The sequence below is a fragment of the Gordionus sp. m RMFG-2023 genome, chromosome 3, assembly GCF_954871325.1.
Source record: "Gordionus sp. m RMFG-2023 chromosome 3, tfGorSpeb1-WG-v2, whole genome shotgun sequence".
Lineage (NCBI taxonomy): Eukaryota > Metazoa > Nematomorpha > Gordioida > Chordodea > Parachordodidae > Gordionus > Gordionus sp. m RMFG-2023.
Window position 1 is genome coordinate 42,874,529 of NC_088777.1, and position 22,262 is coordinate 42,896,790.

A 22,262-nucleotide genomic window follows, 5' to 3' on the forward strand; every position below is an offset into this window, starting at 1 on the left:
ATTTATGCGCTATAAACATCCTGTACTTACGTAAATGCCACCTATTCTGTCCTACAAATGACAGATAATAAACGAAGTTTCATTTGATTTATAATATCAGCGAATAGAACTTATATCTTTGAAAAAAATTTCACTAGAGCCATTTGAACCCATCCTCATTGGTCTTCATTACTTTAGAAAAGGGTTAGAGTAGATGAGAAATGGCTTTAATTATATAAAATAAAAATATATACACTTATTTTATTAAAACCTCACTCCAAATATTTTGGTGAATAACCATTTATATACAATTCATAATTGCATTATTTCAGGCCTGAAATAAATAATAAGCAGCCACTTATCTTAAAATCTTTTTGCGTATCTCCCTTAGATTTAATAATGTTAGACAATATTTGTTATACAACTAAATTCTTTAATATTGAAACCTAAAAATTTTATCGAACATTAATAAAAATTTGTCTATATCGAAATACTAATATTAAATCCAAAAACACTAATAAAATACTCCTCATTAGTTATTAAATTTTTTAAAAAAATATCTGTGAACATGCTTTAAAAAAATGAATGAAAATTAAAAGCATTTATTTTTTTGAAAATGAACGCGTTCGTTTTTGTTTGTTGGAAAAGATGCTTATACCGCTATTCAGACATTTTATATCATTTAGAAACTATAATTATCTTCTTTGCTTACATCTCAATACACTTAAACCCCGAGTTACATAATACACTAGAAGATTAAGTCTGATATTCTAGAATTTCAAGATCAAGAAAATATTCTAAAAAAGGTATAGCAAATTCTTGTGATTCATAATTTTCATCTTTATTTCTTTTAATTTGGTACATATTTACAAAAGCTTATATAAATACAATATCATACATATATTAATAAGAATGTTTTTTTATATAAATTTTTTTTTAAACGTTATGTGGCCTAAAATTGGGTAAATAAATGCGTTTTGATTTGGCCTGCTAATAAAAAAATATTAGACAGTGTTATAAATTTAATTTCTATAATTTAAAAAAATAGATGATTCGCCAAATTAATAAATATTTATATATTAGGATATTTTAATTATATTATAATAATGAAATATATATGGATTTTTTTATTTACCTAAAATTATATCGTTTATGTTGATTCACAAATTATTATTATAAAACTAGTATTTTTAATTTATGTTTAAACTGGGTTTAGGCAATGGCAGAGGTTTAAGATAATTATAATTATCTTCTTTGTTATTTTTTAAACAATTTTCATCATGATTTTCTACCCCATCAATCGTTGCTCCTACATTGACCTTAGATGCATGAAATTCGTTAAATTCACTGAAGAGTGGAATATTTTGATTGATTCTAGGTAATCGATTATTAGGATTATCATTTATATCGTAATGATTTGGTTGGTGAAAGTAGTACACTTTCCTAAGTGTGTTTTCCGTTCCGGGGATTGAGAAATTATTACCACAGTACAGAGGAAGCGGCAGCCTGGGTAAAGATGGTTGAGGGGGGGCTTCATAAATGGACGGCGATTGTTGTGGCAAAGATTGTTGATGTTGAAGATTGAAAGGCAGTCCATATGCATTGTATAGGAATTGCTGGCCGTTCGAATGTTTAAGCATGGTTAGGCTAGAAAATGGGTTCACGTTATTTGTGTTATTGGGTAAGTTTGGTAAATTGGCAAAACAAGGGGGAACGACGTTTAGCGGAGAGAGCTGGTCAGGAGCTGGTTGTTCAAATGGATTAAAAATTGACGCATCGTTGAGTGGAGTGGGTGGCAAAAAAAATGGGAAAAAATTATTTCCGTTATTGTTGCTATGGTTTGGGTTAGGGTCATCCTGAGATGATTTGTTAGCGCCAAATCGATAGTCTACGAAAGGCAAAAAGGAAGAGAGAAATCGTTGTCCTTTATCTCCAGCTCTTTCAAGCTTATCATCACCACAATCTTTGGCCGAATCTTTATTCCTATTTCGAATAGAGCTCATATTGATGGTCATCAAGTCGCGACAACCGCCACCTTTGACTAAATGTTTGTTCTTTCTAATTCTATACAACCTAGTTTTAAGTTTAAATCCCACCCAGAAACCCAAAAGAGAGGATATGCATACACTTAATGTTATAGCTAAACTTAGCCGTTCGGCTATATTACCGTAAGAGTTGGATGCCGGAGGTGGGGAACAATGGCTAGGGTTACTTCTAGACTGGTATAAACGAGGGGAATCGTCAATCCGATTGTTATTAATGCTATTACGAGATATTTGGAAAAATTCTGAGTTCATGCGAGGATCAGAAAAGTCGTTGTAAGTCAGATCTTTTGAGCCTTGTGGCTTAAATTGGACGTCTCTATTGTTGTAAATATGATGCGAAGATGGAGAAGGGGTATCCCTATTTGGTTCTCGATTTGTTTCAAAATTTATTCTAACCATTTCTTCTTTTTTCTTTTCTACAAAACTCCACATATTATTAGTATAATCATCCAACCCGTGACAGGAAAAATTTTCATAAGGTCCTTCACATTGGTTACTCACTAAACTGCCTAGAACAGAAGTAGAACGATCATTTTCAATAGCGATTGCTACCAGTAATCCATTAGCTTTAGCGAGCGGGTAGAGGCCCGTTATTTTCCCATCTTTATTAGATAACACCAGTCTCTCATATACCATGATGGAAGTTATTTTCTCCGGGCCTTTCGCTAGGTTTTGATGGGTGTTACCCGGTTTATTCTCGTGATAAATGTTTGAGTAGAATCGGGAATCTATGTTTATACAGTAAACCTCTCCCTCCTTGGTTCCTAGATACACATGATCGGTTTCCACACCTTCCCTTTTTTCGTAGTTATATATGGCTGCTATAGTAGAGGGTGGTCTTCCAGACCATATATTTAATGGTTTTCCTTCTACTTCTAATATACTTCCAAATCCATTTTTCTCATTATTAGAATTCCCGAGTAAAAGGGCAAACTTCTGTAAATATTCCGCTTCTCCTGGGTCTACTAAATCGTACCTACGAGGGGAGGAGAATAATTGTAGCATATTTTTATAATATTATATTGTACAAAATAAGTAATAAAAATAAATAGCGGCTAAGTTTTTATAAATTAATTAAATACCCGCACTGCCCAGGCTTAATAGTCGAACTTCGAACTCTTTTAACCCCGGACCGAATCATCCTAGTTTCCATAGTATATATACCAGTTTCAAAAACTTTCGCCATTTCATGAGTATCGAACTGACATAGAACCGAAATTGGTACTATACCAGGCAGACTTGGGGTTGTGAAGACTGAATAAAACCGTTCCTGGTTATAATCTGTTTCTAATCCTAATATATTTTGGGGACTCGTGGAAGCAATTAAAGAGTCAAAAGCAGTGATAGTAATGTCTCGGCGGTCACGAGGGTCATCAAGGAAAGAGGAGACGGGGGGAGGATTGGAGTTAAATCGAGCCTTAAAAGAGTCAGCATAATTGTTATTAGGACGGTTAGTACCTTTAATTAAAAGATATGGGATTTTTTTTATTAAAATAAATAAAATATTAAGTATGCATATATAAGTTTAAGATCGGAAGTTATAAGAGAATTATTTATTGTACCTTTCGAGATTTTGTCATTATTTTTGTTATTAATTCCATCCTTTCTTTTGTCGTTGTTATCGATATTAGGTACCTTACAAACCATCCTTACTTTTAGAAATGTTTTCCATACTAGAGGGTTATCATAGAGTAGATCCAGGTAGCCAGTATCTCCTATGCATACCTGTCATGATCCAAATTGACAAATTATTTAAATTATAGACTAATATTATATCTGTTAGATATCTACAAATCAGGACCCCACCCTTACCTGGTCCTAACGTGCTTCGGGCTGGGTCTATTAAAAAATAATAATTTCGGTTCAAGCTGGATCGGGCCTAATAATTTAAAAAAATTTCGGCCGGCGGGCTTAAATTTTTAAATATGATTTCATTATATTTTGTCAATTAAATCAATAAATTTAAAAATTCTTGGAAACAAGGAGCTAATATTTTTTTTTAAATATTTTTTTTAAAAAATTGTTCGGGATCGGTTTGGGCTTGCCAAATTAGGTCCTACGCAGATCACTACTATATATTTCATAAAATTTTGAGCGCAATGGAACAGAAATCTCATCTTAAATATCGGGTGTTGTTACATAGGACGATTTTAATAATCAGGAAGAAAAGGATATAATAGGAGTAAAAGTAATTTTAGAAGAAATTAAATATACAGGTTTTCATAATTGTTTTCCGCAGTTTTAGGTTTTAATTATAAATTGGTGTTTTAAATGATAAAAATGCTCAGTTTTTAAAAAATTTGCTAAGTCGTGAATTTTTTCTTCGACACATAAATACCTTACTTAATTTTTTTTTAACCATAATACCAAAGGTGCATAAAAAAATTGATCTTTTTTGATTCATGATTTGATAGATATCACTTTTATTATAAACTATTCATACCCTTCCTATCCTCGCCTCAATCATTCTGATGGGCTTGTTCTCCGCATGATTTTGGTATTCATCTGCTGAAAGACGTGATTTTTCATAGGTTCTTCCAATTTTGGCTGATAAATTTATAGGATTACCATCAATGGGGGAACTGGAAGGTAAAACGGTCCATTCGTTGAACAAAAAATAGGCGTACCCATTGTGGGTAAAACTATGAATAAACTGAGGTCCGTTCAGGGCTGGGGCGAATTCGTGAACCGTACGCACTGGATCTCGGTATAATATAGGCTGCTCGCTCCACACATCCACGAATGTGGCGGAATAAATTTGCCCTCCTAAAACAAAAAAAGGTATATATGCTGTTTATATAAAATAATGTTTCTCTCAAATCAAATATATAAAACGGCCTATCACATATATATGCTTTTGAATGATTTTACCCAAATTTAAAATTTAAGCAAATCCTTTTTAGCAAGTTATTTTTTTTAGAAAATATAAAATAACCTGCTACACTGTATGAAAAGTTTTGGTAAGGGTTAAAAGGTACGTATCCCAGGCCCGAAATTTCTGATTCAAGGACATTATAATTTCCTTCACCATCGGGTTTCTATATAAAAATATTGTTTAACTTTGGTATAACAATTGAGTTTAAAAAAAAGAGATTTGAAATATTACATTTATATAGTTGGTGCTTAATTCCTAAAAAAATTATGCATGTTCAAATGATAAAAAATAACCTAATCAAATTGTCAGAAAGTTCGGATGAAAACTTACATTAGTTGAGAGATATCTCCTGCACTTAGGCTCAAAGGCGTAAGTTCCACAGATGAGAAATTTATCGGTCGACAACCTAGCCATTAACATGACGTAGTTTTGGCAATCTTTAACCGAATAATATTTACCGCATGCTTTGATTTTATCATCCGGTACATCCCATATTATATGCTTTAAAATAATACAAATTAAACTGCCATTGAGTGCGATTAACTATAATATAAAACTGCTATACTATTTATCTTAAGTTAATATTAGTTTTTTTAGTGGTAATCGAACAACCCTCCTGAAAGAAGGATAAAAATTTATGAAATATTATAGAATGAAACTTATTAATAAATAATTATAGATGCTACTTTTTTGTCAATATTAAAAGTTTACAGCGAACCAAAATTAAAATTATTTGAAAAACCTATAAAAACAATTTTCTTACAAAATATGGGTCTAGTAGCCATAAAAAACAAATTTGATTTTATCATATCTATTTTAAAAATATTTACAAAAAAAAACAGCCAAAATCATTTAAAAATACCTAAATTTTACAAATCCGGGAGGGCGAAGCCATAAATATATTTAAAAAAAATCTAGACCGAGCTTGAAAAGGTAAAATTTAAAAAATTCGATCTGGGTTCAATGTTTCCAGCAGGTTTCTGCCGCAAACCACAATTTTTTTTAAAATTTAATATAATTTGACTAATATTTGTAAGACTTGAAATGGTTTAAAAATATGCCGAGCTATGCCAAGACGAAAAAAGTAATCGATTAAAAACCAGGAGCAAGATCGGCTAAAAAAAAAATAAAACCTGAACCATTAAATTATACAAGAAATTTTAACATTATCGGTACCGGACTGAGAATTAAATATTTCTTTAATATTCAAGACAGTGTAAATAAGTACAAGCAGGTCTCTTTATTTTTGTTAATAACTCTTCCCACAAGCTACAAGAATAAATATATATTTTTATAAAATACATCAACAATAGGCCTGTGCAGATCAAAATTTTCATATACCCGGTCCATGAATAAGATTAAAATATACGCTCGCCACAGCTCGCAAAAATATAAAATAATTAAATGATGCCTGGCCCACCCTCGAGAGTTTATTTAATTTTAGACTGATAGGTTGCGCACGAATTTATCTGGATTAAAAAAAATATCATCTCCGTCTCCCCTCCCTTTCTTTATATAAAAAAAAGTTTTCTCCTGCCTCTGGGAATATTTTAGTCCCCTTGTGGATTTAAAAAAATTTGCATACACCCTTTGATTAAATTGATTCATAACATTTTAAAAAAAAATTTTTTGTTTTAAGATTTTGAGGAACTATTGTCTGGGATCAGGTTCTAGGAACGTGTTTTAGTCATATAATTATTCCTATCTAAAACACACAATAGAAAGTTAAATCGTTGATATTACCGGTGTAAATAATTTTTGCATAAATCACTTTATGAATAAATTATAAATGAGGGGGGAGGTAGGGAGGATTATAAGAAATATTTGCATAATTTTTTCATATTAGCATTTATGTAAAAACCAGCAGCAATAATATTGATATCAATTTATTTATAAATATGGAAAATAGAATTATCAATAAATTCATTAAATGTTATCTATCACCTTCCCTTCCTTTGTTATTATCTACATTATATATTTTTCTTTATTTAAAAATTTTAAAAGCAATAAAAAAAATAATCATATAAATTTTAATCTGGGTATCAAAAAATAATTATGAAAGGTAAAATAAAGCAAAGTGACCACCCTCGGGTGTTTATTTTTATACTATTATTTATTTTATTTTGAAAGAAATTGCAAGCTATTTTATTTATAAAAAGTTTACAAGATATATTACCTACCCTTACCTTACTAGAATTCGATTAGATAGATTATTATTTTGTATGTATAAGAAAGTTGTAAAAAAATAGAGAAATATTTTTCTACCTAAAAAAGAAATAGAGAGACGTAGGCTTAAAACGAATTATTTGTTATTCGATACGATTCGCATGTTACGAATATGAATAGCACAATTATTCGATTCGAATTAATCGAAATTATTTAAAATGGAATAAGGCAACAACTTTATTAAAAAAATTTAAGGAAATATATAATGAATACAAAGTTAGATATAATATTATTACTCATCTGATAAAACGATAATTCAGTCAAACATGGAAAAAATATTCAAACAAAATATCATCTCCATATCTTAATGAATTAAGAATCGTTTCTAGTAAGAGCTCATTAGAATAGTGGAGACTGCATGGGAATCATTTTCCCGTGCTGCCGAAAATGGCAACTGTTATTTGTCCATTTAGGGATCTTCGGGTACATATGAGCTGTTATTATCAGTATCGACAAATATATAAACAAGAATAGAATGTTTTTGAAGGAAGAAACCATTAAAAAGACTTTATATTTGAAAAACTGGTTTTTGTCTAATTCGGATATAGCATAACTATATTTTTCTGTATTATATTTTGATGTTTATAAAATAATATAATTGTGCATTTTTAAAAAATTTTGATAAAATTTTAGAATAAGAAAAACATATAGAAAATAATTTATTATTTTTATAAGCAATTCTAATTCTAAAAATAGGGTGTTTTTGGCCAATTATTCAGATAACGTTTTAAAATCATGGGTGTCTACTAGGTTTGTTATTCTGTAAATTTTGATATGCTACAATTAGTTTTAGTAGAATACAGTGCTATTTTAAAACATCCACATCTGTTTATATTTTTTTATGCTAAATATAATTTTTTATAAGCTTTAGAAAAATTTTCGAATATAATCGAATATTCGCCGAATCAAATCAAATAATGATTTTATTATGAATATGAATAATAAATTATTCGATTCGTTTTTTTTGTAGGCCTAGGGAGACAGATCCGCGAAAATATTAATGAACCCAAAGAATCTTTCTTTTACAAAGATCTGATACAGCAATTTTTAGCAATAACTATTTAAACTTTATTCCATCGAATGATCTCATGCCCTTCAAACATTACCTTCTTCTCATTCTTTTTGCTACTCGATATTTCCTTAAACTTTTATTCATTTTCTCTCCTTAATCATAGTTTTACATTTAACGCCAGTAACTTCTATATTTAAAAAAAAATAACATATGTTCTTCCTTTATTATATAAATACGACATATTAGATACATTTACTCAATAATTAAGAATTAGGCCTGTGTGTCGCAAAATTTTATAGTTATACCTGGGACAGTCTCATGAAAAAAAAATTAAACTTAAACCCACCCAAAGGCCTGTGTGGGCCGTAGGCATTCACAGTAGAGGTCATAAAACAATTAAAATTTAAGATGGATCCAACCCACAGTCTAAAACAAAATATATTATGTTTTATCAGAGGCCCAGCCCATAATTATTTAAAAAAATTTCTACCCGGAACACAATATCCCTTCACAAAAAAATCAAACTCAAGGCATAGCCCAAGTACATGAAAAAATGAGATACCCATAGTTAATTTATAATTTTATTTTTTGGGCGGGGTAAGTCACCAGCGGCAATCTAAACAAAAAATAATTCTGGCTTAGGCCTAGCCGATATCTATTAAAAAATTTTAGAAGCTTTCTAAAAAAAAAGGAGAATACAACTCATTTACATATAAATTAAATTGACTTTCTTTCTTAAAACACTAAATGTTTATTTTAAAAGAAGAACATAGAAAGACAAATGCTTGATCTGACACGGAATGAAGAATTTTTAATACTAATTTTTCTTTAGGAGTTAATTGTTATTCGTATTCTAGTGGAAATGAATAACAGCAATAGAAATGAATAACAGCAATTGGCGGTAATTTTAATTTTCAAAATCAACAGTGAAAATTATCATTATGATCGATCGTTTCAATTAGGATAAATTTGTGTAGTGCTAAAAGGTGATCATTTTCCACACCCTTCATCATTTAATACTAGCCGACAGCATAATGTTATAAAATATTCATAATTATCTCAAACAATTAGAACAAAAAATTTTTTAAATTCTCTTAAGAAAGAAAATTTATTTAAAGGATATAAACTAGCATTCAGGTGGAACTTTAATTTTTTTTTATAATTTTATCTTTAAAAAACTCATAAACGCAGAACTAGAAGCCATGAAATAGATAATTATACTTTTAAGAAAATAAATATAATTGATATGGTAAACGGATTAATTAAGCTATTAAGGGGATAAAAATATTTTAAGAAGAAACAGGTGAATTATAATGAAGGATATTTAAATAAGTCTATCACCCATATGATGCTAGTATCTAAAGCACAACTAGTTTTAATCAGAGGTCTGCAGACCCGCCATAAATAAATTCAAATTATATCAAATTAACCCGTTAGAAAATCATATAATGGAGCATTTAATAATCATTTATGGCTCATATTTTTAATTTTCCTTTTGAGTTGTTTGCATAATAAAGCCAAAATTATTTAAAAATAAAAATTAAGGTCTGGCCAAATAATTTCGGTAATAGTCCACAGAAGTGTTTTTGACACATAAAAATACTTGGGAAAGACCCCATTTTAAATAAATTTCATGCTTAGAAAAAATAAATATTTTTTTCGAAAAATCCTTTTAATTAAAATTATTATTGTGTTAAATTATTACTAAATAATAAATATATACAAAAAAATCTGTCATTTTTTTATAACACCTAGTGAAACAATAGGTTGTGAAATATCAATTAAGGAAATGGTCCAGGATCCCCTTTTTTGAAGTTACCCAAAACGAACAGTTGGCTAAGGATTAAGGGTTAAATAAAATTTGGTTCGTTGAATTCAAAAATAAATAGTCAATTTAAAGCATCTTATCAGTTAGACTATGTTAATGCAAGTGAACTATCTCATATTTAAGAGTTCGATTGCTCGCCCTCATTTTTTCTCAAGCCTGTCATAACGAGCCGTTAGTTAGAGTTAGAAAAATAGTAGCAAGTCTATATGGAGATAAGGTTAATATATATTTTAAAACATCCTAATGGTGTAAGGGGCTAGAGGCAAGGTTAATACACCAGAATTAAATCGTTGATATACGTTTAATTCCTAGCGAGAACCTATTTTTTTTGCTGAAAGCATGCGCAGTTACAACACGGGTTGAGTTAATATTATGGAAAAAATGGTGAAATAAAATTTGCTCATTGTATAGTTGCTATATTATAATATGAACATATCGAAGACTAAGATTTTTACTATTGTAAATTTATAATTTCAAATAATTGTTTCTTTTACTCAACATAAGTGTAAAAAAATTGTTTTTTTTAACATTTACCCCTTTTCAAAAAATAAAATTAATTAAATTGGACTATTGTTTTACAAAGTATTTTTGTCCGGGTTTTATGTTCCTGGCCGAACCTCATCTAGACCTCTGCAGGTCTCAGGTTTTTATGATAATAGGCGCTTATTAAAGATACTATTTCATTTTTACATTATTTTAATTTAAAAAAAAAAGAATTACAATAAATTTTTGTTAAGCTTCTTCTTCGAGGAATAAATTTTGACTCACCTTCCCCCAGCCCAAAAATATATTTTTAATTTTCGCCTTTACAAGAGGATCAGTTTATCTTCGTTTGTTTTATATATTCTATCACCCTACGAAATAATGCAATATAAGGGCTGATAGACGGATTTAAAGGGAAAAAGGCATCATTTAAATCTTTCTCTTAAAGATAAACCAAATTTGAGATTATGTTACGTAAAATCGAACCACGCACAGCGGCTCCATGGGAATTAGTGCTAAATCACTGATCTTAACCAAAATATTCGTCACAGAAGCTTTAAAAAAGGAAGGTCCAAATAAATATTACTTGTTGGTTTATTTTAAATAGTAAAATTTACCTTGTGTTCCAGGATCGTTCCATCGATGACTGACACGCTCAAGTTGTATAATCTGTTCCTATAATTTTATAAGAATAATAGTTCTTACAAATTGAAGCATTTTGTTTGCGCTTTATTTTAAATAATCCACCTTAAATGGACATTAACGTTTTTATTGGAGTTAAAAAAAACGCAAAATAGGTTGTGTTTTTAACATTTTTTTTAAAACAAATACCATATTTTAACAAATACAACATTAAACGCTTTGCTCAATTTGTAAGTCTTATAAATTTAAATAAATTTTTATTTGTAAGTATTATAAATTTAAATAAATTTTTGATTCAAAATACGATGTGGCCAGCCCGTATATTCTTCCTAATGACTTTTTCTTTGTTTACAAAAAAAATAGTTCATTGGTAAAACTGTTATTGTATACTTTTTTTTTTTTATTCTTATCTATATTTAAAATTAAAATATTAGATAAATAAGTTGAATTATTATATAATAATGATTGTATCCTATATAGACAAGATATACATAATAATAGGTATGTAATTATAATGATGAATTGTATAAATATAATAAACAAAAGGAATATATTGTAAATTTTAATATATTTAAATTTATGATAATTTAACAATATTGGTATTTATTACAAAACAAATATATATTATTATGAATCAATTTTCCTATAATTTAACTATTATTGTTATAGCAGTATGAATAGAAAACGAAATATACAATTTGATTAAAATTTTTTTTTAATAGGAACCATACAGCGTTACCAAGCTTATAGTTAGGAAAGGAAAAATAATATTAGATTGTATCACTGAGAAAGCCAGATGGAAATATATGGTTTTAGGATACAAAGGAATCGACACATAAAAGATATAGTATACATTTCAAAAATAAAGATTGAAAAATGATAACGATAAAACTGAGGAAAAAGGTTTACTCGAAAGTGAGGCGGTCTATCACGAATTAAGTTATGAAATTTTATACTTTTGCGTAAATTCATTGTTTTTAAAAAGATGGCACCCCTTGTTTAAATTTATGTATTCATTTTTGTCCTTGAAAATTTGGAAGAAAATATAAATTTTGGGGGAATACAGAAAAGAACTAAAATATTCCCAAAGGTATGAGTAAATATTGTTATATAATAAAGGGCTGATTAATAATATAATAAAAAAACTAATTCTGTGGTAATTTAAAGAGATCTGGATTTAAGACCTTGACATGGACTATTTAACGAATAATTTATATTCAAATTGAATTTTTAATATATTTTTTTAAATAAAATAGAATGGTTTGTCATTTTTATTGATAAACAGTAAATCTGGCAGGTTTACCAATGTAAAATTCGCTGGAATTTTGAGACATTTGAGGAACTTTGTAAAAATGCCCCAAATTGGCTAGTCACACATGCTTGACTCATTGAATTAGATATATTACATTCAGTGTAAACCAAAAAATAAGTCTAAACTGCAATATTAATTTGATGCATAAACTTTTATTTAAGACTTAAAATTATAATGATCGAATTTTATATAATAAAATTAATTAATCGGAGACTTGGGAGTTCAATCATGTCCTTCTTCTGTAATGATATAACTGTTTGCTGATGATATATTTTCATTTTCTTAAAATTTAAGGAGTTGAAATAACTGGATGATTATATATAGTATCAATAATTTTATATTGTAAATATTAATTTTAATGGAAATTAATTTTCCACGCGTTTAATGATAAGTTTATTATTTTATTTTTGGAATAGGTTATTCCAAAATAAGACCAATCTCCGAAGTAGCAGGGAAATCGATAAAAGTTTTATAGCAAATAAACTTATAGGTTGGTCCACTTTCAACCATGTCAGAGGTTGAAAATGTTTTGTACTTATCCATTTCCACGTTTCCCCAAAACCACTCTTTGTTCGAAATTCTGCGAAATTTGCTAAAACAACTCCTATATCAAGATTGATATCTGCCATTGTATTTTGAAACTCTTTCTAATGATATTCAAATATTAGGAATAAATGAAATATGCCAGGGAATTTCAATGGAAATTTTAAATTTCGTTCCTGTAGCACGAAATTTTTGGCTTTTACATTAGTACGACAGGTTATGTGATTAACGAGGTACATCAACTACATGTGAAAGGATCAGTTGGGAATAACTTTCTAAATAAAGATAGCATGTCTTAAAATAATAAGTAAAACTTCTTTCCTTAAAAATTGGTTTAGCATTGTAAAACAGGTGAAAAATCCCGTGAGTTGACACTCAGTGAACATATTTATTTTTAAAAATGATTAAATTCTCTTTTGCCTATTTTTTCTCGCTCTTATATTCATTCAAAAAAGTTTTCCAAATAAAAGAGCACCTAAAAGTGTTTTTTTTATTAATTAAAAAACATGCAACACAAAAACTTATCAATTTGGAAAACAGCAAAAAATATTATAAAATGAGCTAGATTTTTGGGACAAAAAAAACAAAATAATTACACGAATTTCTTAAAATAAAAATTTAGAGTGCCATAATTAGATATTATATATATATTTTTTAAAAAAAAAAAAATTAAATCAGGAAAACACGCCAAACTAAATATTTTTTTACAAAAACAATTTCAATTTTATGAAAAATTTTAAATGTTTTATTTATAATTAACACGACAACTACTATAAACTTTATCCACCATTGGTAAAATTAATTCGCCAGAGATGCACTCGGGCGAATTATTAATAGGCATTAGTATCGGTTATTATTGGTTGCATCTTTGCAAAATATTATCGGCTCTAATTAGCTCTATCCTATAGTAGATTGAATGTTGGAGTGAACTATCTATACTATTCAGTAATTATGAGATAGTGCCAGTTAGTCGGTCCCAACATTTACGCTACGTATTGTTACCTTTTAAAAATAGGGCAAATTAACTTCATTTATCATTTTTTCCTCCATGAATAAAATAAATTTCAAAAATATACAAGTATAAAAAAATTAATTATATTAATATTTTAAACTTGACTAGTGCTGAGTTTCTTATTTTTAAGATAAAATATAGTTGAAATTATTTTTCGGCAAGAAATAATTTGATAATTTTTTTTGATTATCAAATCATTTTTTTTTGATAATATAAAAACCATAACAAATTTTTTTATAAATATAAACCTTCCGCCGACATAGATGAAACCATTTTCTTCGTACAAAAATTTGAAATGCTCTGGAAAGGTGTCGTTTTTCTGTCCCAGAAATGTTTTGAACGATTGACCTGCAGACAATATTAAATGGAATTATGATAAGTAGTTTTATATATTACATTTTAGCAGGATGACCTAAAGGGCCAAGATAACGAAGCAATTATCTATAGAAATGGACCTTAACTCTAAGTTGACCATATCTTAATTATCATTTGGTCACATTATGTTGCATTTTAAATGAATAGATTTCGTCCCCGAGTCCAACCGTGGCCAAGTGCTAAAAAACATAAGGTCATGCCCGAATTTAATATAAATGGAATTAGGAAATATATACATTTCTAAATTTAAAGTTCAAGAATAACTTGGCTTATGATGTTTATCAATTCCATTCTACTTAATTACAAAATATGACAATAATATATTATAAATTATATTAAACGGATTTGAAAAAATTTTCAATTTTGATGTAAAATAGTAATAATAAAGAAAGAATTCGATATAATAAGATTTAAAGACCTCATTCTTTAATCTAAAGTGAAGCGTGGTATATCAAATAACCTTTTGTCTATTTCCGGCTATTTGTCCGTTCACATCTTTTTTTAAAACTTTTATTGCTTTATTGTTTTTTTTGGTATTCGATCATGGAGAAACAAAGAATAGAAAATGAATATCTTTAGGGCTATGGGACAAAATATTTTCATCCCTTTTATAGTGTTGCTGAACGTCTCGATTTGAGCCGCTTTAACAGCTATCAATGTTCTACAAGAAAGGTAATGCCTAAGTTTATAAATTTTGTCAACAGATGTCTAAACCTTTGTGCCATCTATGACCGAAATCTTCAGGCATGCATAGTATTTTTCTGGTTAAAATATTGAGTTAACCTTTTTAAAAATCGCCTCCAGCACTACCCCTTTATAAAGGTTTTAGATGGGTTATTGATAAACTTATACTATAAGAATGATGGGACAATCTTTAATAAAAATAATAATATTAGAGCCCATCATTTATATTATCCTCAGAATGCTAAATTAGAAAATGTTGCCTTTAAATGATAATTATTTCTTTCTTTCTAAGGATCACAAAAAATTCCATACACATTTTAAATACGATATAAATATCAGAAATCTACAGATGTAATAATTATCAGTTTTGGCCACAGGAAAAATCGAAAACATGAGAAGAAAATTAATTCTTCGAGATCGCTTCGAGACATGATTTTTCAGCTGATTATTTGATATAACTTAAATATATTCCATTTGAATTTTAGTCAATTTTATAATTCAGTCCGTATCAGTTCGGGTTTTAAGGCCTAATCGTCGGGTTATTAGATTTTTTTATTTTTATGCCCGACCTAGCACGAAATATATTATTAGATCCAGTCCTATTACCAGGTCTCTGATAAATACACTATCGAATTTTTTACAATTTTAGAGGACAAAAAGACACTTTGTGCCAAAAAAATTGAGAAATAAAAAACATAATATTTTTATTATTGGCAGGCGTAATATATTCGAACTTAAAAAGGGTAATAATTTTATGTTTTATTATATATTTAAAAATTTTTTTTAAAGTACTTTTTAATTTAAACGTAATTTTTAAAAATGATATTTATTATATGTTACATACCTTGTGAATGACAATAAATTATAGGGGCAATTATATTTTACGCTTTTAAACAAATAATTAAGATTCAATGAAATTTTATACATATTACATTTAATATACACAAACTTATAAACTAGCTGGAGGTTTAGCTAACAAACTAAATAGCTAGTATTCAAACTATTTAGAGACTTAGCCAGTTTAAAAACTAACCAGCTAATATACAAACTAAACTATCTAATTTACAATCTAGGTAGCTAATTTTTGTTTTTTAGATTTCGGAGTATATTTTAGGATCTGTGTCTTTTTAATATATTTTTTTAAGCTTATTTATAATTATTTTATTTTTAAAAAAAATTATTAACTTTTATATATTATTTCATGTATCTTTCCTAAAATTCTTGCTTGTTTTATCATATATTTTTTTTAAATTTTGCTTTATTTATATTTTCATTTTGTTAGGATTTGGAGTCTAGATTTTCATTATACGACAGTAATTATCAGTCAAGAAGATTGATTATATTTTTCTTAGAATGGCTCAAGATTTTCTAAAAATGTGTTAGGAGAAACGAATTATTTGACATATGTGATCCAAGTTGTTAGTGTCAAATATGCACAAAAAGTATGTAATGCAAAGAGATAGTACAAGTGAATTAGTAGCATGTCTAGGCATGGCATAACATGTAGGAAAATACAATTCAAGGAAAACTATTAAAAAAATTAAACTTATTGATTGGAAAGGGGGGGGGGGAATAAAATTTGACAAAATGGAGAAAAAATAAGTTTAATAAAAGAAAATAATTATTAGAAAACTCACAAATGGTAAATGTAATATCAGGTAAAATATATAATAGGCTAAAAAAATGGGGGAAGGGGGGGGCAGAATTAAACATGGAAGAAATGATATTTTAAAAAAAATCAAAAGAATCAATAATGAGATAAATTTATGATTTAAATCAATTCTCTCGTTGTTTGTATTTTAATAACTTTAGTTTTTGTTTTCAAATAAATAAAAAACATTTTATTATAATACCTCATTTTTACTATATTTCGCATATAAGTTTTAATTGGTTCCTAAATTTTATTATTATATGGTTTTATAATAGGTTTGCTTTAATCCTGAAATTATTTTTTTTGGTATAATGAACTACTATAAAATTTTAAAATTTTTATATTGTTAAATTAAAAGATTTATCAAAAGGTCTCGATAATTATATCTGGCATGTTTAATAGATATTTTATTTATTATATATTTTGTCATTGATAGAGAATACTAAGATTAATTCTGATGCAGTTTATAAATATTAACTTAATTATAGTTTATGTAAAATTATAAATATTAAAAAATATTTAAAAACTGGAAATAATTTTTACAAAGTTTGTATATTAGCTAGCGAGTTCCTAAATTAGTTAACTAATTTATAAACTAGCTAAGCCTCTAATTAGTTTAAATATTATAAGTTAGCTTATAAACTAGATAAACCTCTATCTAGTGTTAGTAAACTAGCTAAGTTTTTATATTAGTTGTAATAAATTTACTAATATTTAAAAAAAATGATAAATTATAATAATAGCAGAAAATTTTATAAGTAAGAAATTAAAAAATATATATATATTATTCAAAATTTTTAAGCATATATCTTAAATACTTTCATTCTTTTCGGAAATGGAACAGAATAATAATAAAAAATGTCCATGTTCCTAGGCCCCTGGTTTTAATGTTTCAAGCATAATTTATATAAATATCAAAGATCTTAAAATTACCATTTTTTAGAAAAATATTTTTGAACCTCTTAAGGAGAAAAAAATAAATAAAGAAGACCATGCCAGGGTTCCAGAATCGGGTCCAGCAAAAAAGCTCAATAATAAGGAAATAGAAAATGAGGTTTAAAAAAAAATTGAAATATTTTTAAAAATCAATAGTTATATTATATTATGATCTAAATTTGTTTTTTTTACATAACTTAATCTTTTACTTATAAATTAACATGCGGCAAATGTATCCCTTTGTAACATTTATTTACAATATCTTTACATATATAAAACGTGGTTGTTATTATAAAATAAGTTGAACATACTAAGTTTTTTTTTCTAATAAAAAAAAAATTTGGCCATCCAACAACAGAATTAATTAAGGATTAAATCTATGAAATTTAATCCTAAAATAATTAACTTGTTATCTCAAAAACTATGATATCAAATTTAAAGCGGATAGATCAAGAGGTTTATTAAATTAATCTTTTGTATAGGCGTCATTTCAATACTAGAGACTAGGTTTATTCAAAAACGAATACTTTAAACGAATCAAATAATTTATTATTCGTTCGAAAGAACCGGATACGAATATATTCGTTTTTGAATAGGGCTAATAGGGAAGTGTATGTCAATTTATTTTATTTCTTTCCTATAATTTTTTGACCAAACAATAAATAAAAATGGTAATTGCTTTGTGTTTTTACTTGTTATTTTTTAAAAAAAGATATATTTAAATATGAATTCAAATCCATGATATTTTTACTATTTTTTTGTATTTCATTTAGAATTTTAAAATCTTGATAACGAAAAATCTAAAATAAAAACGAATAAATTTTTATAAAATATCAGAGTTAGAAAAAAGAAATTTTTAAATACATTTTGTAAACCGCTATAATAGATAGTGGATATCTCTATGATACTATGGCAGGGAACTAAAAACAAAATAATTTATTAGTGTTGGTTTTAAAATAATTTTTTCCGCTTAAAAAAAACTAATGTTCAAAAAAATGTATTTCTTTCTTTCGTTCTTTCATTTTTAAGGTAATAATTTGAAAAATGATTACTTCTAAAACACCAATTATTACCAGATCTGTAGGTAATAGGTTCAGGTATATAATGGTCTAGGTAATTATTTAACCACTATGTCACCTCATACTTTCATATTTAGTAATGTAGTCTAATAGGTAAGAGTGTAAGATTATAATTATAATCATTTTTATATTGTTATTAATTTTTTTCAAAATGATAACTCTCAAGAAACCTCAAATTACGAGGGGGCTCAAATAAATGTCTATTTTTAAAGAGGACCCTAAGATTTTTGCGGTACCCCCTCTGATAGTTTTAAAAGTTCCATATTTCTGGCTTACATTTAAATATTCATGATAATGATTCCAGATTAAGTCTTCTTTACAACTCACCATTTTTGTAAATTAAATATAATAATCGTTCCCTCTCCTAAGCCTTTTTTTATCCCCTTCACATAATTACTATAAAAAATTCTATTTAAATGTTTTAATGGCATTATGAAAAATTATAAAAAGATCTGATTTTAATCAAAAACAGATTTTAAATAATTTTCACAATTTATAAATTTCATCGTTATAGATCCACGTTATAATTATTAATTAGCGATTTCTGCATATACTACTTTTGTAATAATAAAAAAATCGATAGAAATGGAATTATTAAACTTAAATGGTTCCATATCATTAGGGCTGCTAAAAACACAATTTTATATAACTTTATAAAAAAATATAACCGTTGTTTTGCTCTTGGTACCATTTAGTGGTTTTCCTATATTTTTTTTAATAAAAACCTTTTTTAATTTTAGTTTTTTGTTTAAATTAGGTTTGGATTGTTTAACCAAAAAATAAATGCATTTTTGGTCTGAATTTTATTTAATTTCCATTTTTGTTTTGTTTACACATTTAATTAATTATGATCCAAATGTTTATAAAAATTTAATAACATCACCCAAATTATCATTTTTTGTTACATATTTTTATTTTACTATTATTATAATAGTAAATCGATATTAAAAAATATGACAGGAAAGATAATTAAATATTGGATGAATACATGAAGCAGATATGAGTATTATCCTCCCGAAATTTTTGCGATATGATAAATTTGGGTCAAAATTTTTGAATTGCTCCTTCTTAATTCATTAGGGATTTAGGGATAGATTTTATAAAATGTGTGCCATTGAGTTTCTATATGTTGTAAAAAATAATAATCAGAATGAATGGCGAGTTTGTTAGAGTAAATTTTTTACAAGTCACTTAAATAAGTCCTGAATTTCTATGGAGATGCGAACAGGTATAATTAAAAAAACATACTTTATCTGCTAGGAAAGGTATATTAGTTTAGGTTCATTTTCGTGTATGCTTTTTCGGAATATAAGAATTCTTTTCTTGAGCCATAATTATCAAAGTTTGACTCAAACCACTTGTAAAATTATTTTAAAAAATAGTTTGCATCCAGAGATATTATTTGAAATTAATCTAGATATGATAGTTGGTCGGATTTCGTCCATTAAATTTAGTCAGCAAGACAGAGAAAACTCGTAATAAAGTTTCCAAGAATAATTCTGGTAAAATTGACAACTCCGCTATTATGATACAGAGGTAAAATCCTGACTGGAATGCCGTTTTTTTAAACTTCGATAAAATAAGAAATAAAGTAGGAGATAAAATTTTTATAGTACTTTTGTGGGGACATCAACCCGACTCATAGAATTGTTTTATCTTTGAACAGTGTTGAAAACCAGCAAAGAGTAACTAGATTTTTACAAGTGAGATATGTTTTTTAAAAAAATAATGACGCTATTTTGTAGGCGTACTAAAAAAAATGAGTGTGCTCTGTAAAATAAGGTTAAATTAAATATTTTATACTTATAATTTAGATTAGACGGATCGTATCTATATAGAAGCGTGTCTAAATAAAGATATTTAATAGGCACATTAAGATATATTTTGGAGGCCTCCAAGCACTGAAGATCAAATTTTTTATTATTGTTGGGAAAATTGTATGTTAGTAAACGGGGAAAATAATATTACATATTGTGATTTATAAGAAAACACAGATTTTAAGTTTTTCACCTAAAATTCACAAAATTTAGAATAAATTACCTGGGAATTTTTATTAAAACCATCAATTTCAAATTGTGCCCTTCGATTCGAGGCAATGATCATTATTAGGATTGCTTTGGAATTGGGCTGACGACCCCAAATCCAATTGACCACTTTAAGCCATTGAGGGTGAGACCCCCTACTCCTTGACGACTTAAATATATTATTTAAATATAAAAAGGCGTTTGTTAACCCCCTTGAGTCAAACCCCTACATTGCATTCTCACTTCAATAGAGAATCCTAATATGAATCCTAATATGACCAGTGTCCAACGTGGCTATTCAAGTTAGGTTTTATTCATGTTAATAATCGTTCCCGTATTTATTTAGAGTTGGAATGAAACTGTAAAATATATTATTTTTTTTAAAAAAAAACTTACGTAGATCGAAAGAATAAATAGAATTTAAATTCTGGATGGAAGAAACGTAGAATTGCAAGCAGAAATATGTGATTTGAGTGAATAGAAAAATTGTTCCATCTAACCCCATATTTTAAAAAATTAATTATAGGATTAGACCAGTGCTATAGGGATTTTCTTTAAGTTTGTACTTATCTCCATTTTCCAATTTATAAAATTAAATATTTCTCTTCACATGACGTTAAATATTTTTAAAATAAAATATTTTTATGCTTTTCTTTGTTTAATAATTTATTTTCATTTTTTATATTTTATTTTATCATACACAATTAAATTAACATTATATTTATGATATTTTTTTTTTATTTACTTGAGATTTGATTTTGAGAAGAGAAAATTAGCATAAACAAAAGCCATTATATGTAAAAAGAAATTATTGGTTAGCAATAAATAAATAAAAAATTATAATAAATTGAGAAAAAGTGAAAAGTAAGAAAAAATAAAATAGAAGATAAATTTAATTATTAGGTTTTAAAATTATCATAGAAAATTAAAATTTAGTTATTCTAATTTTGTAAAATCCTTCGAAAAACGTTTGTTTATTGTATTCAACAAATTCATCAAATTAATTAGGGAATATTCCCTATTTTTTTAAAAACTTTTTACCTCCAATCAAACTGATAGCCAAAGATTCCATTTAGATTTTTGAAAAATTTATTTAAAATTTTTATATCAGGTCAGTTTTTTTACCTCGCATAGAAGGGAAAGACCCATTCACTTGACAAATAAATATTTTAAGCCAGTGACTCGGGACTCTTGTTGGGAATTCTATTGGTACCCGTTCTTTTCAGTATTTTTAAGATTACTTTCCAATTTTCATGTTCAAAAGGTTCTAAGAAGCCAAAATAAGCTATTATTTTAGTAATGGCAGCTTTAGTGCGCTACTTTAAAAAAAAATAGCGATAAAGGTAGCTCGCTACTAATTTGGAAAGTAGGCGCTACTTTCACTTTTATATAATAAATACAAATAAAAATTGTTAAAATATATTTATAATTAATTCTAAAATTATAATCTTATTATTTAATTTTGATATATTATTACTTTATAATTTATTATTTTATAATTATGGAGATTTAAAAAACTGCAATATAAATCTAGTTTTCAAAATAATTAATAATTT

The 22,262-nt window shown here is 27.1% G+C and overlaps 1 protein-coding gene across 1 annotated transcript; it reads right to left on the reverse strand.

The window, feature by feature from the left end:
* Window positions 1–1,015: 1,015 nt before the first annotated feature.
* On the reverse strand, window positions 1,016–21,211 carry LOC135926996 (uncharacterized). Its single transcript, XM_065462930.1, has 9 exons — window positions 21,103–21,211; window positions 14,206–14,305; window positions 11,066–11,123; window positions 5,230–5,400; window positions 4,960–5,062; window positions 4,468–4,790; window positions 3,587–3,749; window positions 3,107–3,482; window positions 1,016–3,000 (listed from the first exon to the last, which is right to left on the reverse strand). The coding sequence occupies exons 1-9, from the start codon at window positions 21,209–21,211 to the stop codon at window positions 1,170–1,172; spliced, it is 3,234 nt and encodes a 1,077-aa protein (XP_065319002.1). The 3' UTR covers window positions 1,016–1,169.
* Window positions 21,212–22,262: the final 1,051 nt, after the last annotated feature.